General features: G+C 39.0%; 1 protein-coding gene across 5 annotated transcripts in view; it reads right to left on the bottom strand.

Moving 5' to 3' along the window:
* Positions 1–20,023: 20,023 nt before the first annotated feature.
* KLHL3 (kelch like family member 3) overlaps positions 20,024–26,870 on the bottom strand; it is a 94,259-nt gene continuing 87,412 nt past the window's right edge. For all 5 annotated transcript variants that reach the window (XM_089529575.1, XM_089529557.1, XM_089529593.1 and 2 more), the window contains 2 exons: positions 25,580–25,723; positions 20,024–24,913 (listed from right to left, as the gene is read on the bottom strand). In XM_089529575.1, the coding sequence (XP_089385701.1) occupies positions 24,885–24,913; positions 25,580–25,723 (173 nt within the window). In that variant the 3' untranslated portion in view covers positions 20,024–24,884. The remainder of the gene's footprint in view (positions 24,914–25,579; positions 25,724–26,870) is intronic.

Genomic DNA, 26,870 nt, shown 5'->3' with positions numbered 1-26,870 from the left:
TGTCTGATGAAGCATTGAATGCCAATCTGGTGTCAGCACATGTGTCAAAGTTGAGAATGAATTTTCTTACACAACTGTAGATGTGCCAGAGATTACTCCTGCAGCATGTAAAATGTACATGCATGGAAAGGACTCCTTGTACATGTACAATGTTTTTATAAGTTCAGTTAGTGTTAGTGTTGGAATTGTGCAGGATTCTACCATATCTTTTAGGGCGAGAGGATGCCTTACTATATTTCAATGGCAATTCTAACAATTTGTGGTATGAAGAAGAATGTCATTCAGGAGACAGAATTCCCCACATTGCTACACCCCTCCTACAAACTACAGGAAACTATAGGAAGTTGAAATGGCAGTTAAGGTGGACTATAGCACTGCAACTGTGTAGTGTGAAAGGGCCCCATGTAGGAGAGAAATTACAAGCCTCAGCACATAGGTTTAAGGAAAGAATAGAGGGAACACCAAGGACTATCTTCCAATTGTCCCCCTCCCACCAACTACTTAATACATGATGCCTTTACACCTCTAACATGCCCCCTAATCAGGAAACATGCAATTTCTACTCTGGGTGCAACTACACTATAGAAATAATGCAGTTTAACACCACTTTAAGTGCTGTAGCTCTATCCTATGGTGTCCTGGGATTTGTAGCTTTACAAGGCCTTTAGCCTTCTCTGTCAAAGTGTGCTGGTGCCTCACAAACTCCAAATCCCAAGACTCTGTAGGCTGGAGAACTGTAAAACTGCATTATTGCTATAGTGTAGATGCACCCTTGTAAACACTCTGATATTGCTACAGTTAAAACCTTTTGTCCATAACCTATGCACTCGTGTGCAGGAAGGCCTTTTTAACTTGGTAGGTTTCTGAACAGGTAACCCAGGACGACAATGGGGTGAGAAAGGTACCCCTGCCATGCATACATACACTCTGTGTGAACTTAGAGAGCAACAATGACAACCAAATATGCCATTCTCTATCAATTTTGCAATTTCATTAAAATCTAACAAATTAATAAATCAATGATTAATGTAACAAATCACCTTCCCATCATTAACAAGAGCAAATTAATCTTCCTCTACTCAATAAGTTAATGTTTAAACATGCCAAGCTTTCCTCCCAGATGTCGTTGTGTTTCCATGATAAGCCTGGGCCTCCGTGTATGTCTTTTGTTTTATACTTGGTTTTTCCAAGCATGTGCTACAAGCTTGCCTATTCCATTAGCAGCTGGATGGCAAGCAGAAGTCAAAACAGATTTTGTGTAGGGAGCATCACCTCTGGCTGTCATGCGGCTATTAAATATACAGGAGCCTTACTGTGGCAACATTAGGTGGCAACATTAATCCCACCAGCTATGAATTACAAGGCCCACAGTCTAACAGTTGATGACCATCTTCCAGAAAGGCTAGCCCCTTTTAATATGTTTGACAGGCAGACTGACTGCAGCTAAAGATTCTCTCACTGTAGTGTGATAAGTGATGGCAATGTTGCCCATCAACACAGTGCCCTGCTTTTAAAGGGAAAGCACCTCTACTCATTGTTATGACTGTCCTCTCAAAAGTTCACATAAGATCAGTAATTTTACTTTTTTGTACCACAGATGCCAGCAACTATGCTGACTGGGGGAATTCAGACCAAAAAAGAAAAGTAAAATATCCAAGCTCTGTACCACAATTAGGTTCTAAACAGAGTTTTCCAATCAGTTTATTTTTCAAAATTCTCTGAAGATCAGAATAATTTAGGAAGTCACCTCATATTCTTAAGCCATTTAATAAGATATACTCGGTTTTTACTCTGGCCCCAAAAATATGCACCATAGAGTATTTAGGATACAGAATAGCACTGCAGAGGTATGATCTTGCTCACGGCAACAGAAACATTCCCATGAAACTAGGATAGTAATATATTGTTATCACATTATTGCTGTAGCTGCTCTTATTCATGGATGAGCACTGAGTTGAGAACAATACCCAGGAGTTCCAATTTTCACCATCCTCAGGGAGAAGCATAAAAACACAAGGAAGTCATCTCTAGGCGCCCTTGAGTTGCAGAGTTAAAAAAAAAGCAGAGCCCCACTCTCAGCTGTTCTTCAGTCATTAGTTCTTTCTTTCGAGTGCCAGGCTGCAGACGCTTTCTAGGTCACATTGGCAATCCAATTCAAGCTACATAAAAGATTGTGCATCAGACCACAAAACATTTGAGGGTCCCCTCACAGGAGATATAGGAGTCCCCAAGGAGGTGACCCGTGTTCAAAAGAAGAAAGCCTTTATGACACACAAGAGAAAACAACTTTGTTCTTTACGGTGAGTCTGGGGATTTGCTATAATGGAGTTTTAGGTTCCTTTTTGCCTTCATTTTGGCAGAAGCAAATTCTGAGCAACTTTGAGGCAGTGAAAAGCTAGACCAGTGAAAGAATCCAGTTATACTTTTTTTCAAAAAGCACCAAGGACCTCAGACAAGGACACAGTCCAACTTTCTTTAGGATGTTTTAAGTGGTAAGGGATAATGATGAAGTTTGACTACCATATTTTATGGCAGACACGATGTGATTATTTTCTTAAGTTCAGGAGGATGGGCTTCACATAAATTTTCCCACTTGTGAGATATGAATTTTCCTTGTCCTCTAGGTGAAATGGAGTGAAAGAAGTAAACAATAGAAGCTGTACATACAGTCGGCCCTTCTTATACACGGATTTTTTATACACGGATTTAAGCATACACGGTTTGAAAATGTTCCAAAAAAGGATAAATTTACCTTGATGTTCCATTTTTTATTAGGGACACCATTTTGCTATGTCATTAAACTTAATGGGACTTGAGCATACACGGATTTTGTTATACACGGGGGATCTTGGAACCAAACCCCAGCGTATAACAAGGATCCACTGTATTATCACGAGCAAATTATCCACCAGCTGCACTTACCTGACAGTAATGCTAACAATGTAGCATTGCAGCAGAAACATTCCTTTATAGTCTACACAACTGTAATTTATGAATATATATAAACGGCCAAGATCCAACAGTGCTGTTGTGATATCATAACTGCTTCTGTCAATTAAATGAGAAGAGAGACTACAGGCCAAAACAGATTGCAGAAATAATCCATCTTGAGACCACAAGTGTGACATTAGATTCAAGCCAGTGTGTGTGTGTTTGTGTTTCAGAAAACCATAAAATAGTCTTCAGTAGCTTGCATAAACAATGGGAATCAATTGCTGAAGGATACGTTGGAGTGTAGTCTAACAGCATCTATTGTTCTGCCTAATTGGCCAGTTGGTATGTGATCCTCTTCTTATTTACAGCTCAACAGCAGAAAGTGTTCAGGTCCACATATTCAGCTGCATATCTATGTACAGGTATATCTTGCTTATACAGTGGGTTAATTCTAAACCACAACTGTAAAGCAAATATCACCTTAAAGTGAATCACTGGTTTTTTTTAACAGTTGCCAGTGGACATAGAAACCTAAACACATATTTACACTATCATTTATTAAGTACAATAATGCTGGATGTAAAAAAAAAAAAAAGTAAAAATAGAAATAATAAATAAATGAGTTGCCAGAATATGATACTGACACACAAAGGGCTCAAATGCTACAAGCAGAATAAATGTAGGTAACAAAATGTTGCCTTCCTGTATATTTGAAAAGTGTTTTATTTGGGACTTCCAGGTGAGGTGATAGCCAGATGACATCTTTTCATGAAAGGAATAGCTTCAGTAGCAATAGCCGCCAGCGTGAAGACCAGTTTTGTCTGGTCAATCCCTCTCCATAGAAGAGGAACACATAGAGATATCACACACAAGTGTCTGGAAGTCTCACTAAACTTGTGGGGACTGTAAAAGTTGAAGCAAGCAAAGTTGGGCTGGATCTGTGGGACAAATTCCACCAAGTTCATACTGCTGTATGCAAGCCTTTTTAAAGGCTATTAAGCCTACAACCTCACTTTCTTATTTATGTCTTTAAAACTTCTGGAATTATTTGAACCTAAACAAAAAGAGTTCCTCAACTCGATGGGATGCCAGTACCTCAGTGACTATTCTGCTTTCCAAACTAATATCAGAGATGTTAAGGACTATTTTTAATAATAATAATAATAGATTTTATTTTTATCCCGCTTTTCTGCAATGATCAAAGCGGCTTACAGATTAAAATTCAACATAAAAATACATACATATCAATAAAAACAATGTAAAAAATATCATATTGGCGGGATACAAACCGCCATATAGTACGTATTCTATACGTACTAGGGTTAGGAAGGGGCGGTGCTTCCGCACCCCCCTAACCCTCGTACGTATAGAATATGTACAAGATGGCGGCGCCCTTTCCACATGGGCTCCGCCATCTTTACGTACTGGACGCATAGCGTCCAGACGTGTCGCGGCGCTAATGATGTCACGAATGCGCCCTTGGCGCTTCGCGACGTCATCAGTGCGCCGCAGAAAGAAGTTTGGCTGCTGCAGCTCCCGCGCGGAGTAAATGGCGCTGGCGGGAGACCGTCGCAAAGCGGCGGTCTGTATCCCACCACTAAAAACTATTACACAGCCAGCTTGGTTGAATTGATCCAAAAACATTGCGAAAAGGGGAGGGGGCATAATATCACATCTCATGGGGGGAAAGCTTGGTGAAAGAAAAAGGTCTTAAGGTTCTTTCTGAAAAGATCCAGGGAGGTGGTGGAATGGAGCTCGTCGGGAAGGTTGTTCCACATTTTTGGGGCCGAGATGGAAAAGGCCCTTTGCGAGGACACCACAAGATTCCTAAGACTGCGTTTGGAAAGCAGAAAGTTTAATAAGATTTTTATTTTAGTTGGAAAGTAATTTTTAAAGTTGAAAAATAGAAACAGAATTATGAAAGAGACTGGTTTGTTATGGGAAAGGGAATTGGTTTTGTCTGTGAGAGCCATCCCATTGAAAACAATTTGAAGAACAAATGAAGACAAATATCCAAGCTGTGTTGTTGCAATACTGTATCTGAGTGTCTATGGAAACAAAAGTGTTAACCCTATATATGCCAAGGTTTTGTTAAATAGAATAATGGCAATGATTCAACTTTCAGAAACTGTGATTTAGCAGTCTGGCAGAAGATATGGGAGGAATTTAAACTGATGAAAAATAAACTTGACATTTGTTATCTTCGATATGATGGACTACAGAGAATCAGATGAAGGAACAGGGCATCATATGGAAGAGTAGGTTCCAGAGGAGATATTTGAGTGTAAAGGAAAAAAACAAGGGATAGTGATTTGAAGCCAGATTAAGTTGATTTTGGAGATTTAGAAGTGAGTTCAGAGGAGCCAAGGAAAAGTAATGAATAAACTGGAAACAACAGAGAGTAGAGGAATAATATTGGATACTTCAGAAATATTCAAAAGGAGAAGAGTTCTTGGAAGATTTTCTTGAAAGGCAATTGAGATTTTGGAGGGTGGAAGGCTGAAATTTAGAGTAAAGTCACCAGAGAGGACATTGATATTTGAGGGGAGCTTCTAAAAGACAATGATGATATCTGGTTCTCAGTTCAATCTTTGGAAAAGATAATGATTAGAACAAAGTGAACAAGATCAATATGAAGGAGTTTTTTTATGACTGATGTTCATTGGGTGAAATTGCAGAGGTCTTGGGGGGAAATCAAAGGTTACATTCAAAATAAATGGATAAAGAAATTCTGTTGCTTGATGTTTGAGACTGAAGAAATAAGGATTCAGTTTACTGGAATTAAGATGCTATCCTGTTGCTTGATGTTGGCCTCGTTTAAATAATTTTTAATAAAATATGATGGGGAGGGGGTATATAAAACCAAGGCGGTTGTTTTGAATAATATTAAAGTTGATTTATATGTATATTGGAGGGTTAGATAATTAGAAGAAATATTATTTTGAAGAAGAGAGGAGTTAAAGTAGAATTAAGAGAAGAGCAGTGTCGTGGGAAGTAAATGAAGAAAAGACTAACTATGGCCTCAAACAAGCAGCCCAAAAGGGCTGCTGTCAGGCTGATCCAGGGGTGGGGTGTGCACATGACACATGCCCCTGGATTGCGCAGAGGCCGCACAGAGGCCATGTCAGGGCAGCCGAACGTGGCCCAAAAATAGCTGGGAAAGGAGCAGTTTCTTACTGCTCCTTTTCACGGCCTATTCAGAACTGTAGCAGCAGGCTACCTCAGGACCACAGCATCCAGTTGTCACGGTCCCATGGCGGTCCCAGGGTGATTGGTGCAGGAGTGGCCTCTGGCCACTCCTTCTGTTCCATCTGCTTAACCCCTATAGTAAAACAGAGATCTGTTCTTAAACATGAAGGATTAAGCAGTATGCAACAAGGATATTTTATATTATACTAGATTGTTATTAAAATAGAAAATGAGAGGGGATAACATGTTTAGCTTATTTAGTGGGATGTTAATAGTACTATTTGAAAAAGAGTTGTTGTTGTTATTGTTGTTGTTTTCCAACTTTGACTCTGCCTTCCACTGAGCCTGACAGCATGTGACGTTTTCCGTGGTCATTTAGAGGGTTTCATGGCTGAGCAGGAAATTGAACCCTGGTGTCCAGAGTCATAATCCACCACTCAAACCACTATGCCATGCTGTCTCTTCGATAAAGGTTATTACTCTTTATTGTCTTTCTGTAGGAAATTTGTATGTGACTTTATCCTGAGTTTTGATACTATTAGTAAACATTTGTTATTGAAAGGAGGAGGAGGATTTAGTATGATAGATGAGAGAGGTGTAGTCTAATTATGTGCTTTAATAACCACTGAAGAGAAGTTTGGAAGTCATTTTTAAATTTTCTCTTTTTCTTTTTCCTTTCTCTTGCTAGTTTACTTCTATCTCTTTATTTATCTGTCTTCTATTTTATTTTTGAATTATTTTTACTGAGTAAAAACTACATGAAATAAAAATTGAATAATCCAATTAACAACAACAATAACAACTAACTAAACATTATATAAATCAAACTACAGAGAACAAAATCTATAACCAACAGAATAGAACTGGAAAAGATCACCTCCAACTATCTATTCTGCAGGTACATTTCATTTTTAAATTCTTCCCCTCTCCAACTTGCCTATTAGTTAAACTCCATCTATATATTTAACTCATATTAATTAGTAAAACCAACAAACATAAAATCACTCTAATTCTTTTTCAAAAAGTCAGAAATTTGCAGCTTCTAAAACCTTATTAACAAATGTTATAAATTTTTTTCATATTAACCAATAATACTTATTACCACTGTAATCATGTTTAGTTAACTAACCTCTCTGCCTTTAATATAATTCAAATACATTTATATATAGTAATTTCGTTATATTAGAGCTCCCACATCTAATAGGACAAAACCATGCATATTCTCCAAAAACAGGTAAAATTACCCCTTTACTGTTATCTCGTAATAAAATTTTAATTTAAATTTTACTTGTGGTTTTTTTTTTTTTTTTTTTTTTTTTTTTTTTTTTTTTTTTTGCCAAAAACTTCAGCCATAATAAGTACTGAACATGCAGTATCCAGGGAAGAAGGAACTGGAATAAGTATAACCTCCTACCAGCACCAACTTTTATAGCCTTCAATGTAGAGAGATCTTGTAGCACCTTGAAGACTAAGTGATATATGAGAGCCTTTAGGGCTGAAGAGCGGCGTATAAATACCGTAAATAATAAATAAATAACTGAAAGAAAGAAGTTAGCCACATGAGCTTTCGTAGGAGATTATTGCACATGAAATCCACTCCGGGTTAATATGTGGGTTGTAACAGTCAGCAACAGATCTTATCACACTACCCCATGCCCGGGCAGTAGGCAGCCCATATCCAAACCGGGCTTCTCCAGCAACTTGTCAATAACAGAAAGTCCCATTCATGAAAAGCTGTGGGAGAAGCCCTGGTTTGATATGGGCTGCCTACTGCTTGGGCATGGGGCAGCACAATAAGATCTGTCCTTGACAGTTACAACCTGCATGTAACCTGGCATGGATTTTGCATGCAATGATCTCAGTAGAGTTAAGTCTACTTCCTCAGATGCATTTGGAAGTAGACTTATATAAAAGTTCATGCTGCCAACTTCTTTCTTTCAGTTTCAAAGGTGCTACAAGATCTCTCTACAGACTGACATGGCTATTTCTTTGAATAGCTTTGTTTCCTTCTAATTCATCTTCAAAGAAAGCATACCTGCAGTCAGTCAGATTCAGCATGTCTTCTTTGATATAAGAGGTTTTTTATTTTAAAAAGTCCTTCCCAGACAACACTCTTCACACCAATTTTAAGTCCCTTGATCCCAAGGGACTTCTCCAAGCATTTTTAAAGATTCCAACTTCATCTTCTTCTCTCTTCTCTCTCTTCTCTCTCTTCTCTGAGGGTACCAAAACATCTCCGTTTCAGAGGCTGTTGTTACAGATTGAGCTTGCCTCTTTTGCAATCCTTTTCCATCTATCCACATTTTTCATCTGTATCTCTCTTCAATCTCCGTTTGTTCCCTATGTATCCATTTTTATTATCCTTTCATAGATCTTTTGTCTCAGCATTCTCATAACTATATAAATCTCCTACCAAGTCGCATTAATGGGTGGGTTCTTCTCTTTGCCTCTTTCATTTCTTTGAATGAAATACCTTCAGGACTTTTTCACACGGAGGAAAATTGGAAGGTTATACTGGTGCCAATGCAGGGTCATCCAGGGCATTAGGGACAAGTTTGCAGCCGCTTTTCACATGACGTTGCATGCAAACAGAACAGTTTCCAGACAGAAAGTGAGGTGAATCAGGAAATAAGCAAATTTGCAAAACTACTGTATTTGCTTGCAAATTCACTCTCTTCATGTAATGGCAGCCATCTGAAAACCAAGCCTCCAGATGCCCCCTGTTCCCAGATTTCCCTGGGTCCCTTGCTGTGCCAGGGAAAGAGAGAAAGCCTTGTTCTTAAAGGGATACACACACACCCTTCTCTCACCCGGCTGCTCTCCTCCTGCAGCCTCTAATTAAGGGATCAGCTGCTGGGAGAAGGCAGAGACAGAATGTTTTGGCATTCCTCCTGGACAGGAGGGAGAAATGGAGGACATATCCTGGAAAAGGAGGGCATCTGGGAGCATAAGCCCTCACTGGAATCAGGCAGGTTTATGGACCCAGCCCCCTCCTCCTTCTCTCTCTTGTGTACGTGTGTGTCTCTGTGTGTGGTTTTAAAGAGTTTGCAAAGGGAATACTCATCCTGTCTTCCACTGACACAGTTTCTGGGGCTTCTGGGGCAAAGAGTTTTTTCCTCCCCATTTTGCTTCCCTCCCTGGAGCATATGTGTGTGTATGCACTTGTGGAAATGACAGTTTGGAGCATGCACAGAAAAAGTATTTCTACAATGGGGGTTTGTCCTCCTCCGTTTGATACCCAAATTCGCATTGGACCCTCAGTAACATGCCTTTAACCTCTTGTTGTGTTCTTGTGTGTGATAACCATTAGCAAATGGGCTTGCTTTTCTGGGATGCCAGCACATTAACCATTTTTAGGATGGAAGCACACAGCTTCCCATGTCCAAAAACTCTTCCTCCTCCCTAGCCCCACAATTTATCAAGTGTCCACTAGATGGTAGCAGAGATCATCCAAATTCACTCACTTCATAAACATTCAATTGATATATCTACCAACGTGCTTATCTAATCACTTCATCCCAGCTCAACTACTACTCATGGTTAAAAAGATTCCATTTTTCTTTCAGTTCCTTATTTAACATTAAATTTGATTGTCTGATTGATTTCCTGTTTAAGAAGTATAGTAGCATTTTGACTTTTGGACTTTAAACATGAATCACTACTCCTCCCCCTACTCCAATGCACTCTGTCTTGTTCATAGAATCAGGGAGCTTACCAGGGCTTCTTTTCACCCTTGGTGTGAGTTAGTTGTTGTTGTCATCATCCCTGAGTCGATCTTGACCCATGGCGACTCTGTAGATGAAACATCTCCAAGACTCCCTATCCTCCACTGCTTTGCTCAGGTCCTGAAAATTCATACCAGTGACCTCCTTAATAGAGTCCATCCCTCTCTTTCTGCTTCCCTCCACCTTTCCTAGCATTATTATTTTTTCCAGTGAGATAGTTACCTTAGTTAATCCAAACTTCCATAAAATAAACCTTTAAAGAGATGGGGTTAGGTGATCTTATATTAGTTTAAGTGGCTTGACTTCAGTAGCTGGGCAATGCTGTTCTATCCACCACCGTCCTGTTATTTAACCAGTGATTGCTGATGATGGTGATCTCCCCACAGGGAACTACTGGCTTGAGAGTTGATCTGTCTGAGCCCACATTTCGTCCTCAGTCCAGAGCAAAATTTCCAGAGCTGCCGGTTCCCGCAGCTGGTATTCACTGGCAAAGTTGTTTCTGAGAAGTGCAGCACTCTCACAAATGTCCAAGCTCCATCTTCATTGAAAGCTCCATTGGAAGTGCTTTTCTTTTCTTTGTGTAGTCTTTTTTTTTTTCTGTATATGACACTTTTATTGTATGTGGAATTTCCAAGGAAAATTATAACAAAAAAAGTGTTGTAATAGCAAAGCATGTTAAAGCAAAGTATCTTAAAACGAGGTATGCCTGTATCATATTCATCAGGAATTTCTGTCAGATCAAGCACCTGGGTTTAATCTCAAACCTCAACATGGAACAACCACTTTTATCTTCTTTAGCAGATATGCAAGTTACATCACCATCCCATTAATCTTCATAATGACTAGATCACACAAGAATAAGGTCCTATTTTTAAAAAACAGGGGAGAGGAGGGAATTTTGGCAGGGGCTACTTGTCAATCAGGGTATAAAACACCTAATCTATCACAACATCTGCATGTCCAGAACGATTAGCAAGTGTGCACATCTGTGGCACAGGATCTTGCTGTCCTCCAAATGTTTCAGACTTCAACTCCTAGAAGGCTCAGCCAGCATGCTAAGAATGGTAAGAGCCTGTGGGAATTGTAGTCCAAAACATCTGGATGGAAAAAATTTCCCCAAACCTGAAAATAAACAAATTAATAAATGCAATATTGAAGCCAAATGTTGGCTGGGACACAACCCACTGATTTAAGATGAACTCAGTTCATCAAGGGTGGAAACCACATGGCCCTCCAGATGTTGTTGTATTTAAACTTCCAGCAGACCTAGCTAGCCTAACCAGTGATGAGGAATGCTGGGAGTTGCAATCCAACAGCATTTTCACTACTGTTACAGAGCAAAAATAGGCTTGCTTAATCTGGCAGAAATTATTGCAAAAGAGAATTCAGTAAAGTAGGGGTCATCTAAAATGGGTCTGAATCTCCTTCCTGATCAAGTGGGGAAATCCTCTGGATGTCATATAATGCAGTTCTTTGTGAAGCCAAATGTTTTACCTTTTATGCAAGTCTAATTCATTTAGCTCTTCTCAGGCAGAAGCATTTTATGTTAGAACACTTTTTACTTAATCTATGACTGCCGTACAATTAATGAATTAATGGTTGCTTCTTATAAATGAGGACACATGAGAAATAGTCCAAAGATGAGACGTGTACTGTACTTACAACAGAAAATGACTAACTTACCTAGTGCATTCTTAACTTTTCATGGGTTTTGAAGCACAGGTGGGAATTGTGTACCCCCCAGATGTTCTTCAACTGCAGCCCACAACATTCCTTGCCATTGGCTATGCTGGCTAGGACTGCTGGGGTTTACAGTCCAAAAACAATTCCCACCCCTATTTTAAAGGAAAGGTGGTTACAAAGGTCACATCCATATTTATACAAAATGATAATTTAATACTTCTTTAGTTCCCACAGGCTCTTTTCATATGCATAGGGCACTGACAACACTGAGTTCACATTTTTCTGGAGCCTTCCTGCTGCTAAGGTGCATGTTGGAGCAGAAGTGACTATTGGTAAAATGCTCTATTTTTGAATACCTTGATGTCCAGTCAAGGATCAAAATGGCAAAAAGCAAGGTTTTGTTCTCAGTGTGCCCACTGGAAATGTTGGAAGTTATGAACTGGTACTGCACATATTACTTCTACGCAACCCTACTAACTGCTTATCTTATAATTCATGTTTTAGGTTAACTATCTGGTATTAAAACCAGTCAGGGAAAACACACCAAAGTGTGTGTGTGTGAGTGTGTGTGTGTGTGTGTGTACCTGCACATGATAATTGTGGTGTACACCTCTGTTATTATGCTAACACACAATTAGAAAAGAGTATTCAAATTGCTGCAAATGTTTTTGAAAGAGAGGTTTTTGCAGTCACAGCAACTGGGCTTCACTTTATTCTACAAGCTGGCCTATAGTGGCCCCCAGTGTCTGATTTTAGACTGCAGTTTCCTAGACCAAATAATTTTATCCATATTTTAGCACCAATCTTCTTCTGGCTGCCACTTACACATACACACACACCAGATACACACAAGGCACCTCACTGGAGAGGCTGTACTTATAGAATTTTAGATGGATTGTCTTCTAATTGAGTGATGTGGAGCATTCATCTACCCACTGTTCTTTTTAATTGCTACATGCTCTCAAAATCAGAAAAAAATAATTAGGCATAGAATGCAGGGATGTAATATGGAGCAAAGCATTTGAAGCAGCGTGTGGGAAAAGCAGCAGAGAAGACTGCATTGTGCTTGTGCAGCAAAGATTGCCACAAATTAAATTGCAAAATGAAAATAATAACTGTGATGGGGCAAATTAACTTGTAGTTTCTTATTGTATGATTGGGGGGGGGGATCTTATTTCAGGAGCCCTCCTCAAGTGGTCAGTTCAGGTACCTGGCAAGAGCTATCTGTAGTAATCTATTTTAATGTTGTAACCATTTAATTCTGTTTTAATGTATCACTTTGCTATGTTTTTAACTGAATTGTTCTTTTAATGCTGTGAGCTGCTCTGGGTCCCAGCTCTGGGAAAGAGTGGGATATATTTTGGTCTTTCTTTCTTTCTTTCTTTCTTTCTTTCTTTCTTTCTTCTTGTTATTTTGGTGTTGAACGTTTCAGTTTTCATATTTCTGGCTTAATGTATTCCACAAGCAGTGTCTAAGAGAACCCTCAAATAAATATCAGATAAGAATACAGTATAGCTAAGAAAATACAGGATGCAATCCAGTCGAAATTAGGTACTCTTTAGATCATTTATTTAAAAGAGAAAGTGAAAAACACAGTTAGTGTTGCCTGCCTACTCCAGTGAACCTACTTACTCCGGTGGAGTAACCTACATATTCCAGTGAACCCAGTGGAGACTTATGGGTCATCCACACATTGTTTTTAGCGCAACAACCAAGCAATCTCACTCAAGCATTCTGGGTTTGTTATTCACACCATGGAACTGAATCTATGTGTATCTTTGCAAGTTCAGTTGCTCACATGTGTTAGCACTCAAATGAAGATGGAGCCGATGATTCAAATATATTCAAAGCATGTTCAAGGAATGCAGAGTTTTAACTCAGTCTGTTCACATTGGTTATTCACACAGTTGAGAATCCAAATCTTTTAGAAAAACTGGAGGGGAGGTTTGACATTTATTATCCCAAGTAAAGTGCGTTTTTAGCAGCCCCCCCCCCCAAAAAAAAAAATTAAGTCAGATTCATTCTAAATGAATGTGAACAACAAAGATTCGACCTAGATTGTACCTGAATTATTTTTACTGTCTGAATAAATCACAAATCCTCTAGGGTTCACTGAAGGATTGCAACCTCCATCATATTCACTGAAAGCCATTTCCCTTCAATACTGGTATAAACATGCATGTAATTTTTCCTACCTGCTCCTATAGCCCTCTGGTACAGATTCAGAGAAACAAGAGAGACGTCAGAGTAAAGGCCTCCTCACTTTCCCTGCATAATTCCAACACCACTTTGCTCTCATTTCCTCATGCTATACAAATTCACTCTGCCCTGACATTGCATACCAGCCACACAGTCTTCATACGCATCCCTAGTTTTGCTTGCCCATGTAAAATATTGTAATATAAACTTGTATGACATCACACAGCAGCCCAATTCTGGCCCCATCCATGATGCCAGAGCTCCATCCCTGCAGGCATACCTGCTTACAGAATAAAAGGCTGCAGTAGGGAGTCCTTTGACTGTAGTGTTGTGCTTGCGGAGACTTCCATTGGATTCAGAAATCTAATAATGCCGGGTTCTGAATTATACAAAGGCTTCTACTGGTGCAACAGTAAACACAAAGACCTCCTCCATGCAGGCATTTGATCTGTTAATGCTTAAACAGTTTATAATTCCATAACCTTTTTAAAAGACTTACTGTGCTGTCACATCATAGCACAAGTAGGACTACTTGGCGTGGCCCCATACCTGGCTTCAGTGCTTTTCATAAGGCTAACTGGACTTTTCTCTTTTCTTAATATTAGCTGGTACTCATATTCTAAATGTGCTACTTAATTACATAACTACCTTAGTTGTGTAGCTAAGTACCATCTCCTAGCCTGACTACCCCCCTTATCCTGATTTCCCAGGCAGCAGTCACTATAACCAATGGAGGTTTATTCTCTTATCATTCAGAGATGCAGCAGACTGGCATTTCCAACCCCTTCCTGCTGGTGATCTATGGTTTAAGGAGGAATTGCAATCCTGTTTCAGATTGTCTCACCGGAGACAGCTGGAGGGAGAGGGTGGACACAGCCGTCTGGGCATCCAGATCAACAGGAGAAAAGGCCTCTCTCACTCGCTACAGCTACTGCCCACCTACTCTATTGAATGCATGGGGACTGTGAATATGAATTAGTTTTGAATGTGTAACTCTAGGTTATGCATTTGTAAACTGCAATTGTGAATTCCAGTCATAGGTTCATATCTTTTCTTTCTTCCATCCAGTCAGCTTTCTGTGTAATAGCATCTCAAGGAGTGGTACATCCAAATAAGTTACTCAAGAAAATTATTTTGGGATCCTTCCCATACAAAAGCAATTTTCCCCCTGACCTTAGAAGATTCTGAGGATGTAGTTGAAGCTACACATCATTTTGGCAAAAGGACGGGGATCATGAATCTGAGTGGGATGTTGCTGAAAGGTAACTCCCAGCATTCATTATCATTATATAAGCTGCTTGGTCCTAATGGGCATGGCAGTTCTGATTGTTTGTGGTTTAACTTTTGTATTTTGTGGATTCTTAAAGATGTTTTTTGATCATTGTAAAATGCTTTGAGTCATAATCTGGGGAAAAGATGGGATAGAACTGGTGATGGTGATGAAGATGATGTGGAAGGCCAGAATTCTCTGCTCTAGCCAATGACCTTAATCATCTGTACTTGTTGTAGCAGCCCTATTGTAGGATTTTCTTGGCAAGATTTATTCAGAGGAGGTTTGTCATTGCCTTCCCCTAAGGCTAACAGTGTGATTTGCCCAGTGTCACCCAGTGGAGTTCCATGGCTGAGTGGGGATTGGAATCCTAGGTCCAAAACACACTGCAGAAATAATCTACAGTCATCCATATTTGTGGCTTTGATATTTGCAGATTTGATTTTCATGGATTTCATTAATATGTTCTCTCTAGGACTGTCTAGGTCCTCCAGTGCAACTCTGTGGTCAACTTTAAGTAAAAGTTGCACTAAAAGACCATTTGTAGCTACTCCAGTGCCATTCTATGGTCAGTGTATGTTGGACATTGACCACAGAGTTGCACTGGAGGACCTAGAGATTCCTAGAGAGGTGTCCTTCAGGTAAAAACATGGTGTTTTTATTTGCGGTTTTTCCATATTCATGGGGGTTTTGTTCCTCTGACCCTAGCTAATATGGGTTTGAGTTTGAAACTGCTTTAGCTGCTCTGTCTCAGTGCTAGGGAATCCTGGGAATTGTAGTTTATTGTGGCACCAGAGCTCTCTGACAGAGAAGGCTAAATGTCTCACAAAATTACAGTTCCCAGAATTCTCTAGCATTGAACCAGGGCAGTTAAAGCGGTCTCAAACTGGAATATTTCTGCAGTGTGTTTTGGACCCTAGTCTCCTGGAATCCTGGTCCAACACTCAAACCACACTCCACACTCTCACTAACAATCCTGGCATGCTGTTTTTCTGAAGGACTTTGTCAATCTACTTTTAGTCTAAAGCTGCTATTTGTCACTTTTCTTTTAACAGATAATGTACACCTGATTTCATGTCAAAATTTAGCTTAGAACATTTATTTTCTTATATATGTAGTCATACATACTACAACCCGTTTCCTAATGCTCATTGCTCTGAATAACCCACTGCTCTGTGTAACAAAGGTATCCATAATGGGATATTCATAGCAACCGCAAGAACCAGCTACCCAGTACTGCATATTCCCAAGAGGCAGGGGAACTCAGTTTTACTCATTTTATTTTGTCTTCTCTGCCATCCTTCCATTATTGCTGGAACTGTTTGAAGTGGTTAGAGGTCTTACATACACTGGCCCATGAAAGGAGAATCCAGAGCACTTAATAATCTGATGTTACTTATCTGGAGCTTTGCAGATAAAATCATTCACATATGTTTGGATGTGATAATTAATTCAGGGCCAATGGATGTAACTTTGACTCCTGATAGAACAGACTACTTTTCAGTTCATGCAGGCTGAGGATTCTTGGCTCAATGAAGGCCAGTACATGCGTGCTAGACCCTTGCTCTTCCTGGCTTATTTTAAAAAGCCAAGAGGAGAACTGGCCAAATAGATAGAGGGGATGGTTTTTGCATCACTAAGACAAGGCACATTCCATCATGCATAAAGGATGTAGTTATAAAACCAATTTTAAAAGCCCTCCCTGGATTAGGCAACTACCAGCTAGTTTCATTTTGGGGCAGTTCAGCTCTAGGGTTTTTTGGATGAGATGGATTAGCCATTTTAATCTAGTTTCAGGCCTGACAATAAGGCAGAGACAGCTCTGGACACCTTTGTGGATGTCCTATGGCAAGAACTAGGCAGACAGAATGCATCCTTCTTGAATCTACTGGATCTCTTGGTAGTTCTCAATACCATTGATCATGGTATTCTTCTGGGGTGTCTTGCTGAGATGGGATTTGGAAAGCACAGTTTTACAGTGGCTCTGTTCCTTCCTGGAAGACAAAACTGTGAAGAGTAGTTCTGGGAAAGTCCAATTTGAGCCCTTGGTTGTTGGGCTGCTGGGTCCATCAAGGATCCCCCCTCCCTCTTACTCTTTATCAGATACATGAAACTGCTGGGAAAGGTTATCCAGAGTTTGGGGGTTTGGTGTCAACAGTGTGATGACAACACCCAGTGCTATTACTCTTGTGCTGGGTGGGGTTAAGCTCCTCTTGAAGATGCACATTTGCAGCTTAGTTGTACTCTTGGATTCAGTCCTGAGCCTGGAAGTTCATGTTTCTGTGGAGGCCAAGAGTCCATTTGTGCAGCTGTGACTTATATGCCAGCTACACCTATTCTTAAGAGATGCCAGATTTGGCTACAGTGACAAATGACTCAGGTACATCCTGTTTGGATTACTGTAATGTGTTCTATGCGGGGCTATATTAGAAGGGTGCTCAGAAACGTCACATGGGCCAAAGAAGTGCTACCAGACTGGGCCAAGCTACAAGAAGCGGAAAACTCTTTCTTGCAACAGCACCATTGGCTGCCAATCTCTTTCTGAACAGAATTCAAAGTACTTGTTATGACTTATAAAGCCCCATAAGGGCTAGCTCCTGGTTATCTGAACTCTGCATGTGAGCCTGCCTGCTTTGAGAACTTCTGGGAGGCTGTTCTTCTTGTTTGGGGTACATCAAGTGGGTACACAGGAGAGGGCTTCTCGGTGGTTGTTTCCAAGCTTCAGAATTTCCTTCCTGAAGAGACAAGAATGACAACCTCCTTCTATTCTTCCATTGTAGATAAGACTCTTTTGTGTTGTTTTAGAATGCCTTTGAAAACTGATTGTTTCTAGCGAAAGAGCCTTCACAAATGTGCATGCTTATAATTATATTTTGTTCATATGATGCATGTTTATCATAGAATCATAGAATCGTAGAGTTGGAAGAAACCGCAAGGGCCATCCAGTCCAACCCCCTGCCATGCAGGAAATCCAAATCAAAGCATCCCTGACAGATGGCCATCCAGCCTCTGTTTAAAGACCTCCAAGGAAGGAGACTCTATCACCCTCCGAGGGAGTGCATTCCACTGTCAAACAGCCCTTACTGTCAGGAAGTTCCTCCTAATGTTATAATTTTACTTTGTTCATATGATGTGTACTTTGAGCTGTATGTTTTCCTTTTATAAGCCACCATGATTCCTGGAAGTGGGGAAAAGACAGGATATGAACAAAACATGATATTCTCTGTCCCCAGAGTAGGTTCACCAAGATGATCAAATGTCTGGAAACCAAGCCTTGCAAGGAACAATGTAGGGAGTTTGATATGTTTAATTTTGAAGAGTGAGAGGTAACACAATAGCCATCTTTAAATATCCAAAGGGCTGTCACTTGGAAGATGGAATAAATGTTTTCTGTGGCTCTAGAGACTAGAGTACAAATCAATGGATTAAAATTACAAGAGATTCCACAAAAACATTGTAAGAACATAACTAAGAGGACTTTTTTTTGGGGAGGGGGGGAGTTATTCAAGAATAAAATGAGTTTATTGGAGACTGGTTGACTCTCCTCCTTTGGAACACTTTAAACCAAAGTTGGATGTCTCAGAAGTGCCTCAGTTGTGCATTACTGCATGGCAGAGGTTGGTTTTGTTTTTTAACTAGATGGCCCTTGTGGACCCTTTGAACTCTGTATTTCTGTTATCAGAGTACTGCAGATTAATAGGTAAGAACAGTAAATGCACAACCATTGGCTTTAGTAGCAGCATGACATAAATAAGATTGCCCTGAAAAAAGATCCTTGGACACATGGCCCAATTTAGGGTGAATGTTTTTGTGATCTTTGATTTCCAGGAATCATGTTTACTAATCAGTACCCAAAACTAAGCACTCAAAAATCTTATGAGTACAGACATCTAGACACACTTATCAGTGCATACGATTCTGCTGCAGGATTCTGCATATGCACAGGATTGTGCACTGCTCAAATGGGAAGATACAGCAGTTTCTGCACTTGTTTTCATTACTCTCTTGTCTACTAGGGATAAAATGGTTTAGATAGTTTGGGATTAGGAATGTGAGCTTTCTTTCCTGCCTGTTTGCTTCCTCTGTCAGACACTTATTCCAAAATAGTATGTGCACATTACATCATCTGTTTCAGCCAGGGTTGCTTAAGTGATTGCCCACTCTTGTAAAGAAGAAGAAATGCACCAAAGCTGAACTGTATCCATCTTGTTTTTTCTGGCCTGTTATTATTAACCTTTATTTATAAAGCGCTGTAAATTTACACAGCGCTGTACATACAATCTGTGCTGTGTATTGTCTTCATCTTCATAAACAATGTGTTGTAACATGTCTTACTGCCATCCTTCTCTCTTTTAGAGTTGATTAGAAAAGATCAGGCTGTTTCTGTCTGAAGAATTTCTTTAATATTTTACCTGTTGAAGATTCTAAACTAATTTTCTTCCTCCATTTGGTTTCTGTAAATTCATTCTCCTAAGATGGACACTGCTGCTGGAGTAAGGCTCTAGCAAGCCTTTCTTTCCAGTAACAATCTCTCTGCATCCATCCCTTCTAATAGCTCACACAACTGGTCTTACACAATATTAGAATAACAAGAATTGTACAACTTTGTAAATCAATTTCAAACATCAGTGGATTTCTTGTTGCTCCACATTTAGAAACTGATCTGCAGAGTTCCTCAGCCTACTAGAAATTGCACGAAAGCAAGTAGTAGATACATCTTGATAACCAATCCACATGGCAAACTACAGGTTATGGTGCACGTACCCAAAACTATATTTTTTCCCACACATGTCTCCATCATCCATGTAGAAGAATGTACAAATATTGAACTTTTGACCACAAACTGCAGCTTGTGCCATTTTTATGAACAGAGACCAAAATGGATGGATGCAAAAAATCAACAGGATTGCTGAAAGTATGTCATTAAAAAAAAATCAGATTTCACTGCCATACTTTCATTCTCTATAATTCAAAAAGTATTGCAGAATCAGAAGAAATGCAAGGTCAATTTCATTTGCTCAGCTTTATTCAACCAAAATTCAACATGCTGGCAAACAGATAAGACCTCCTGTTGGCAAAGTAATTTTAATGTACAGTACTCCTATTTCTAAGCTTCACTGCTGAAATGGAAAACAGAAGAATTGCATCACAAACAGGTTGGCCCTACAGCATAAACCAGCTATGATAAGGAGATACCCAATGGATGCCTTGTGCAGTATGATTGAAAACATAGCTAAGACTGCAATTCTGTGCACATTTATTTAGAAGGAAGTCCCTCTGAATAAAATGAGACTTATTTCTGAATAAACATGCATAAGACTGGGCTGCAAATTTAAAAAATAGTATATTAAATTAATTGGTATATGGATCACAGCTATATTTTTATCTCAATTTTATTTTATTTTTTAAAAAATCTGTGCATCCAAGGTGAATGCTTTTACAATCTTCAGTTAAAATGTATTTTACACAATTTTACATACTACAATTCTTAGTATATATTTTACTATACAAAAAATAATAATAATTTGGAAACTGATAGGATGTTTTGCTAAATTCTTATGTCCATGCTGTGTTTCTCAGATGATGGTGCATTCAGGAAATGGGTATTTTTGTTTTGTTTTGTGCCATAATTTGGCACAATCTATATGCATAAGGAAAGCCAGATCTTGGGTTTATGACCTCCATTAGGTCCAGCCAGCACAGCCAAAGGTCAGGAATGTGTCTTACAAGGGAACACAAAAGTACATATGCTGGAACCTCATCTGGTTTCAAGAAGCAGGATGTTCTGGTACAGCTATAATCCATACAAGGCTGACAGACTATACCATCAAAATTTCTCATTAGTCACCAATGTTTCAAATTTGAACCAGCTCTAATTACAGTGCATTGATGTATCTATTTGTCCTATGGGTTAACAGGAAAAAACCCAGAAAGCTATTGCACAAATATAATTTCTTGAATGGGAAAATTTCCTAAATAATAGAAAATCAAAAATCCTTGGTATACAAATAGTGCAAAAAATCTGTTTTCACAGCTTAGTTGTACACTACTACTCACCTACATTTAAATATTGAACAAAGTTCAGTCGAAATGAATTAGCTTTACTCAACCAAACCTGCACACATTCAAACAGGGTCAGCAGCTAGTTCAAAATAACAGGGCAGTGAAAATAGCTTCCTTTCCGACTTCTCTGTAATGCACAGCAACACAGTTCCAATTCCTCTTGTACGTGTTACAGTTTTGGCTATGATCCAGAGGAAAAACTAGATGCACTGAAATGCTCAAACTGTTCTTTAAACTCCTCAAGCTTGGAACACGGGTTAGGGATTTGTTACAAGAGCAATTCAAATTGAAAACTTGGATGGAAATACCATGTTCGCTTCAGTAGCAATTTTACTTCGATGTCATGTCAAATTCCTTTTCAGTTTAAGGATTTAAAACTGCATTCTGACAGGAAAAGCTTGCAAAGTAATTGTGAGCACATCTGGAAGACAGGCACACATGCAATCCTTTGGATATGCTGTTAGGTTTTGGATTTATATCACAGATTTGTGGTAAATCATGGCCAAATAAACCAGCCTTTGGATAAAAGATTGCCCAGCAATTTTATCAAAGAATATTTATAGAAACACATAATAAACTTTCGACACCCTGATGCAGTGTTCAAAGGAAGGGTAAAGGGTTTAAAGGACAACCAAATTTAGTGTCATTAATATTTCAGGTTTCATCTTCAACATTAACTTCAGATAATATTCTATTCAGATGTGAAAGCAAGGAAGAGAAATGCAATCATTTTAGTGAACTTTTTGAGCTAATCAAAAAGCCAGATAAGCTGAACATTTCAAAGAATGTAATTAGTGCATATATATATCCAGCAATTCATGAAATTCATCATGGAGGTAATGGTCTCCTGTTAAAATTATGTATTGTTGAATCTACTCATGTCCTTTTCAAAAAGAGAAACAGAAGGATATCCTCTTTTTATATACAAGCCATCATACAGAAATGGCTAATGAAAACTGGGCCCATGGTGTAAGGATTAGACACTAATCATAATGCCACCAAAATCAAAGGCAAGCTAAGAACTCTTAAGAATCATGTTACAAAAATAGCTACATTAAAATTTGCTAGCTGTAAAGCTACATTTTCAAGCCCTATAAAAAGGCAATCTTTGAAAGGATCTGGCTCAGATGCTCAGAATCGGCACAGTACAAATATTACAAATGCACACAATGTAAGGTATTTCAAAAGCGCTTTGAAGGGGCTATTGCAGCTGGTTGTTGTGTAGCAATTAATATTGCATAGCTGAAAAAAGAGGTCACTTGACTTGCATTAACCCTGCAAGTTTACACAAAGGAGTGATGTACACTTTTTGCTAGTGATAAGTGGCTTTTAGCTGAAATCAAGCCATTTCTAAATGCCTTGACTATTTATTGACAGCCAGTATACTATGCAGTTTTTGGAATTTTTTCATATGTGATACTGGAACAGAAATGCCATTTTAGAATAAAAAGAGGCCAGGTTGGCACAAGATACTCTTGTGCCCATCAAAAGTAAAATATGACTGGCATTTAGCTTTGGTGGTATAATGAACAGAGGCATTTATACATTATCTGCACATGTGGCATCTCTGATATCTTGATTTAGCAAATGGAAATGGCTTCTTTGTGCTTAACTGATCCATTAGGTAATATCAGAAAGTGAGGAGGGGATTTCATGTCATATTTAAATAAAATGAATGGTCTATTGTGTTCTCTATATGGAAGTCATTAGAAGCATCAAGAAAGTATTACTCCTAATCCAGTCTTTCAAACAGATTCCCACCCTCAGATCTGGAAGTAATTCATTAGTGGCACCTGTAGAAAATGCAGAGGATAAAAAATATGTAGAAATTGCCATATGCATTTTTTAAAATACATACAAGTGTTGAACAGGCAACAACCAGAGCCTTGCTTATATGTATTTAAAAGAGCAATTGTGGTTTTTTTATATGCATTCTTCAATAGTTTGATACTATAAGTATCTGTGCCAGAGTACAAAGGTTTCTTAAGATGAAGCAGAAATTGTTTTGTTCTTAATTAATGGATGAAAGCCCTTGTTAAACATAATCCAGTTTTACCTTTCAGCACTGGTCAAAAACCAGTTTTTGTTTTATTTTCTGCTTCACTGCTGATATTTGACAATTATTTTAAGTAATAGAAAAGGTGACTGATTGTATAAGAAATAAGTGCTCTTACTGAAGAAAAGCAACCTGTAAATGTTCATAGTAGGATAATGAATAGGAAAGGAGTGAAACACTTCCCTAATAATTTTTAAACTTTTTTTGTTGGCATTACATATCTGCCAGAAGAACTGGAAATTACAATATAAATTTTCTATGCAAAAATGTTCAATGTGATTATGGTTTTAAACAGGAAACAAATTAGAAGGAGTTTTAGATATAAATCAAATTGTTCAGAAGGATTTGGCTTTTCTCTATTTAAAAAAAGTTTCTTTTTTCCTTCTTCATTTTCCTTTTGAAAATAACTGCTTAAAACATCAAGTAACTGCTTTGTGAAAATATGGAGAACATTTAAAAGGATAGCCATGAAGAGAAACAGGTGGAAAAACAAATCTACTGTAGAGTGGAAGCATTAAGACACTTGTAGGTTAGAAATACCATCAAACTGATGCTGTTTGGCCAAATGAATGAGAGCTATGTGAAGGGATATGTAAACCTGTTCTAATCTAATTATAGTTAGGATTTACTGGATTATTTTTCTAGACAGCCCAGGAGTCACCCACTTGGCTATTCTGAAGCCTCTTTTGCTCAGGGAGGCTTGCTTAAAACTCTCTCAGCTCTTACACATGACAATATCATCAATAAAGCCACAAACTAGATGAATCTGATGTGCATTTCAGAACTTGGCTGAAACCCTAAATTCACTACTGAATTCTAAAGTTTTGTGGAATTTGGTAGCAATCAGAGTTTGATTATTTTAAAAAACACATTTCATCGTACTTAAATGTCCTTAAAAATCAGATGTGGGTTCTGCTTGAATTTTCAGTTATTGGCAATGACCAATCTACTAGCATCCACAAACCCATTTAGTGGTCAGCCTTGAGCAGAAATAATTTAGAATTGGCAATAAACTTCTCAAGAACACTAGACCACTGGGGTTACTAGTCTTTGGGCAGATGAAATGTGATTTCACCTCAGAGAAAGACACTGCTTGGCCCATCTGATCCTATACATAAAATAGATTTGATGAATGCAGTTCAGTGACTAATATTAAAACCATACAAATGAATACCTTCTGGTCCCTAAATTATGTACTTACAGTAGTCAACCAGTATATGTACACATTATGAAGACAACAGTGCTATATTGAGCTAGGGCTCCCAGTCTTTTTATCCTTTGTTTTCAGGGCTGGTTCTTTCAAATTATTTCTTTTTTAAAAAATCCAGTATCAGTAGTAGATTTGTCTAACTGGTGAGCATAAGTCAACAGGAAATGCATGGTAGAACAGATAGTATTTCTCCAAGTTCAGTAGTGAACTGCTCCAAGATACTGTTTCTCTCAATCAGATGGCAAAGAGAAATACTTCCTTTCTCCTCTTGAAAATATTACTTCATATTCAATCCTAGCTGTACATAAAACAGCTGACTGCACACATACACACACAAAAACCCAAACACCTCGTTTCTTGAACATGCTCACAGCAGGGTTTTCACATGTCTGCACTGCTCATTGACAAATAGAGGTCAACAGTCTTAGCATATAGTTGTCATGCTGAGAGTGCAATCCTTGTGTGGCAGTTAAGAGTCAGATTATCAGCATCTTCCAAATTCCATCAAGCTAGACAGATAACCATTTTTCACTTTTGCACTCATATCACTGTGTGTCACAATGGTTTATGGATCACAGCTACACCTGCAAAAGAGGGGGGAAAACACATATGGATTCAATGCATTCCATCCAAACGAATTCTGGGATAAACCTCATTTCCAAGAAGACTTACAGAATGCCCAAGATCCTAAGACAGCTGTTAGTCACTTCCCATGAATGGGGACACACTATTTTGTCTCAGAAAAGGACGTGTTTGACTTGACATATTTGGGGGGGCAGGGGGGCGGCTGTGGTTCACTTGATCAGATGTAGACTATGTGCACCTTCTGTATTTTAACTCCCCACACCCCCCTCTCTCCCAAAGGTATACAAATATCTGCAAACTGAAACAACAGTACATTCATCTGACAAAGTGGCCTGCACTCCATGAAACTTTATGACAAATAAAGCATCCAAGCCTTTAAAGTGTCAAAAGACTCTTGTTTTTCCAGGCATATGCTCTTTTAGCTATAAGAGCTGCACAGCAGGCAGAATTTCAACAGTTCCACCTGCTGAATTTCTCCCTGCCACAAAACAGCTAGAGAAAGCCCAGAATCCTTTCAGGAATGATATTGAGGAATGTGATTTCACTAACAGGTTCTTTTGGACAAAGTGATTGGCACTTCTATTGAAAGCCACAAGAGGAATTTGGGAAATAAAGAATCATCTAACTCATTATCCCCTCTTCCACTGGTTTAATTCAGTGTTTACCTGCATAACTTCTTCCAGTGCTCATATTGGTTGGCAATAATGTCCATTTATCTGTGACAGGATTATAGTATTCCACAGAAGCCAAATTGCAAGAACCATCATCTCCCCCAACCACATAGAGAAGCCCATTCACTGCACATACACCTATGAATGAAAACATGATGTTAAAATCCACACAACTCCAGCATTCAGCCTAGGTTCTTAGTGCTCTGGCTGTTCAGCCTACCCAGAACTATATCTGCAGTAAGTATATTTAAATTCAATATGTTATTGAATTATGTTATTCTTGCATTATTCCCTTTACTTTTATTAACAGAAGCACAATTCATTTTATGATTCTCTGAAATCATATTTATTGCACACACCAATGGGTTGGGTTTGTTAGCTTATCTGTTTTTGTTGTTGTTTTTAAACTTCTTTAAAATATGTTTTTTCTTTTATTTTGATCCACAGGAGGCCAACATTCCCACCTACAGTTTAACAAAAAAACACTGTAGGCATTCTGGACAAGTAAAGCTGTAGTTACCAGGACAACCCACTGTGAGGAACTTCAGTGCTGAAAATAAACCCACTCCCGTTCCTAAATGGATGATGATGAATGAATTTCCCACTTTGGCCATTCAATTCGAAATGGATGCAGATAAACTAAATTACCTGGTTCGGTTTAATTTTCATGAGTTATGAAATCATCCCCTATTTAGAATGTTAGACAAATTCAAGGAATGGGCAGTGGGAGCCACAAAGGAAGCAGGAACTGGAAACATACACAATACAAACTTCTCAACTATAAGACTACTGAAGCAATTACTTTTAACATCTGTTCAGCAATCCTATTGAGTTTCTATGCATCCTGCTGAGAAAATCTGTACTACACAAGATTGCATTTAATGTTTCTATTGTAAGTCGTGCCTCTGAATTCATGGCTTTGGAACCTGTGGTTTTGATTATTTGCAAGGTTGCCGCCTCCCCCTGCTCCCTCCCTCTCTCCCTGCGCTTCTTTCCATCCCCTTCCTCCCCTCCCTCCTTACCTCCTCCTTTCACTACTCCCCTTGGGCCTAGCTTTTCCTTGGGGGCTGGGAGGGGGCCTTCTCTCAGTCTGGGGGGAGTGAACCAGGGTACAGAGCCTCCAGGGCCTGTAATTCATGCACCACCAGCTGGCAGTAATGGCGATTCCCCTTCTCACTGCGTGCACATCACACTCCCCTCCACCACAGCCAATGAGTCCCCGCTTGCTTCCCATCTCTGTCCTGTCACCCTAGAGCTGGATCAGCTAAGCCGGCTCCAAGGCAAT

Source organism: Sceloporus occidentalis, unplaced genomic scaffold, assembly GCF_023333645.1.
Source record: "Sceloporus occidentalis isolate IW3139 unplaced genomic scaffold, rSceOcc1.0.p SCAF_1, whole genome shotgun sequence".
NCBI classification, from domain to species: domain Eukaryota; kingdom Metazoa; phylum Chordata; class Lepidosauria; order Squamata; family Phrynosomatidae; genus Sceloporus; species Sceloporus occidentalis.
The sequence above is the reverse complement of the archived record's forward strand: the minus strand, read 5'-3'. Positions and strand labels throughout refer to the sequence as shown.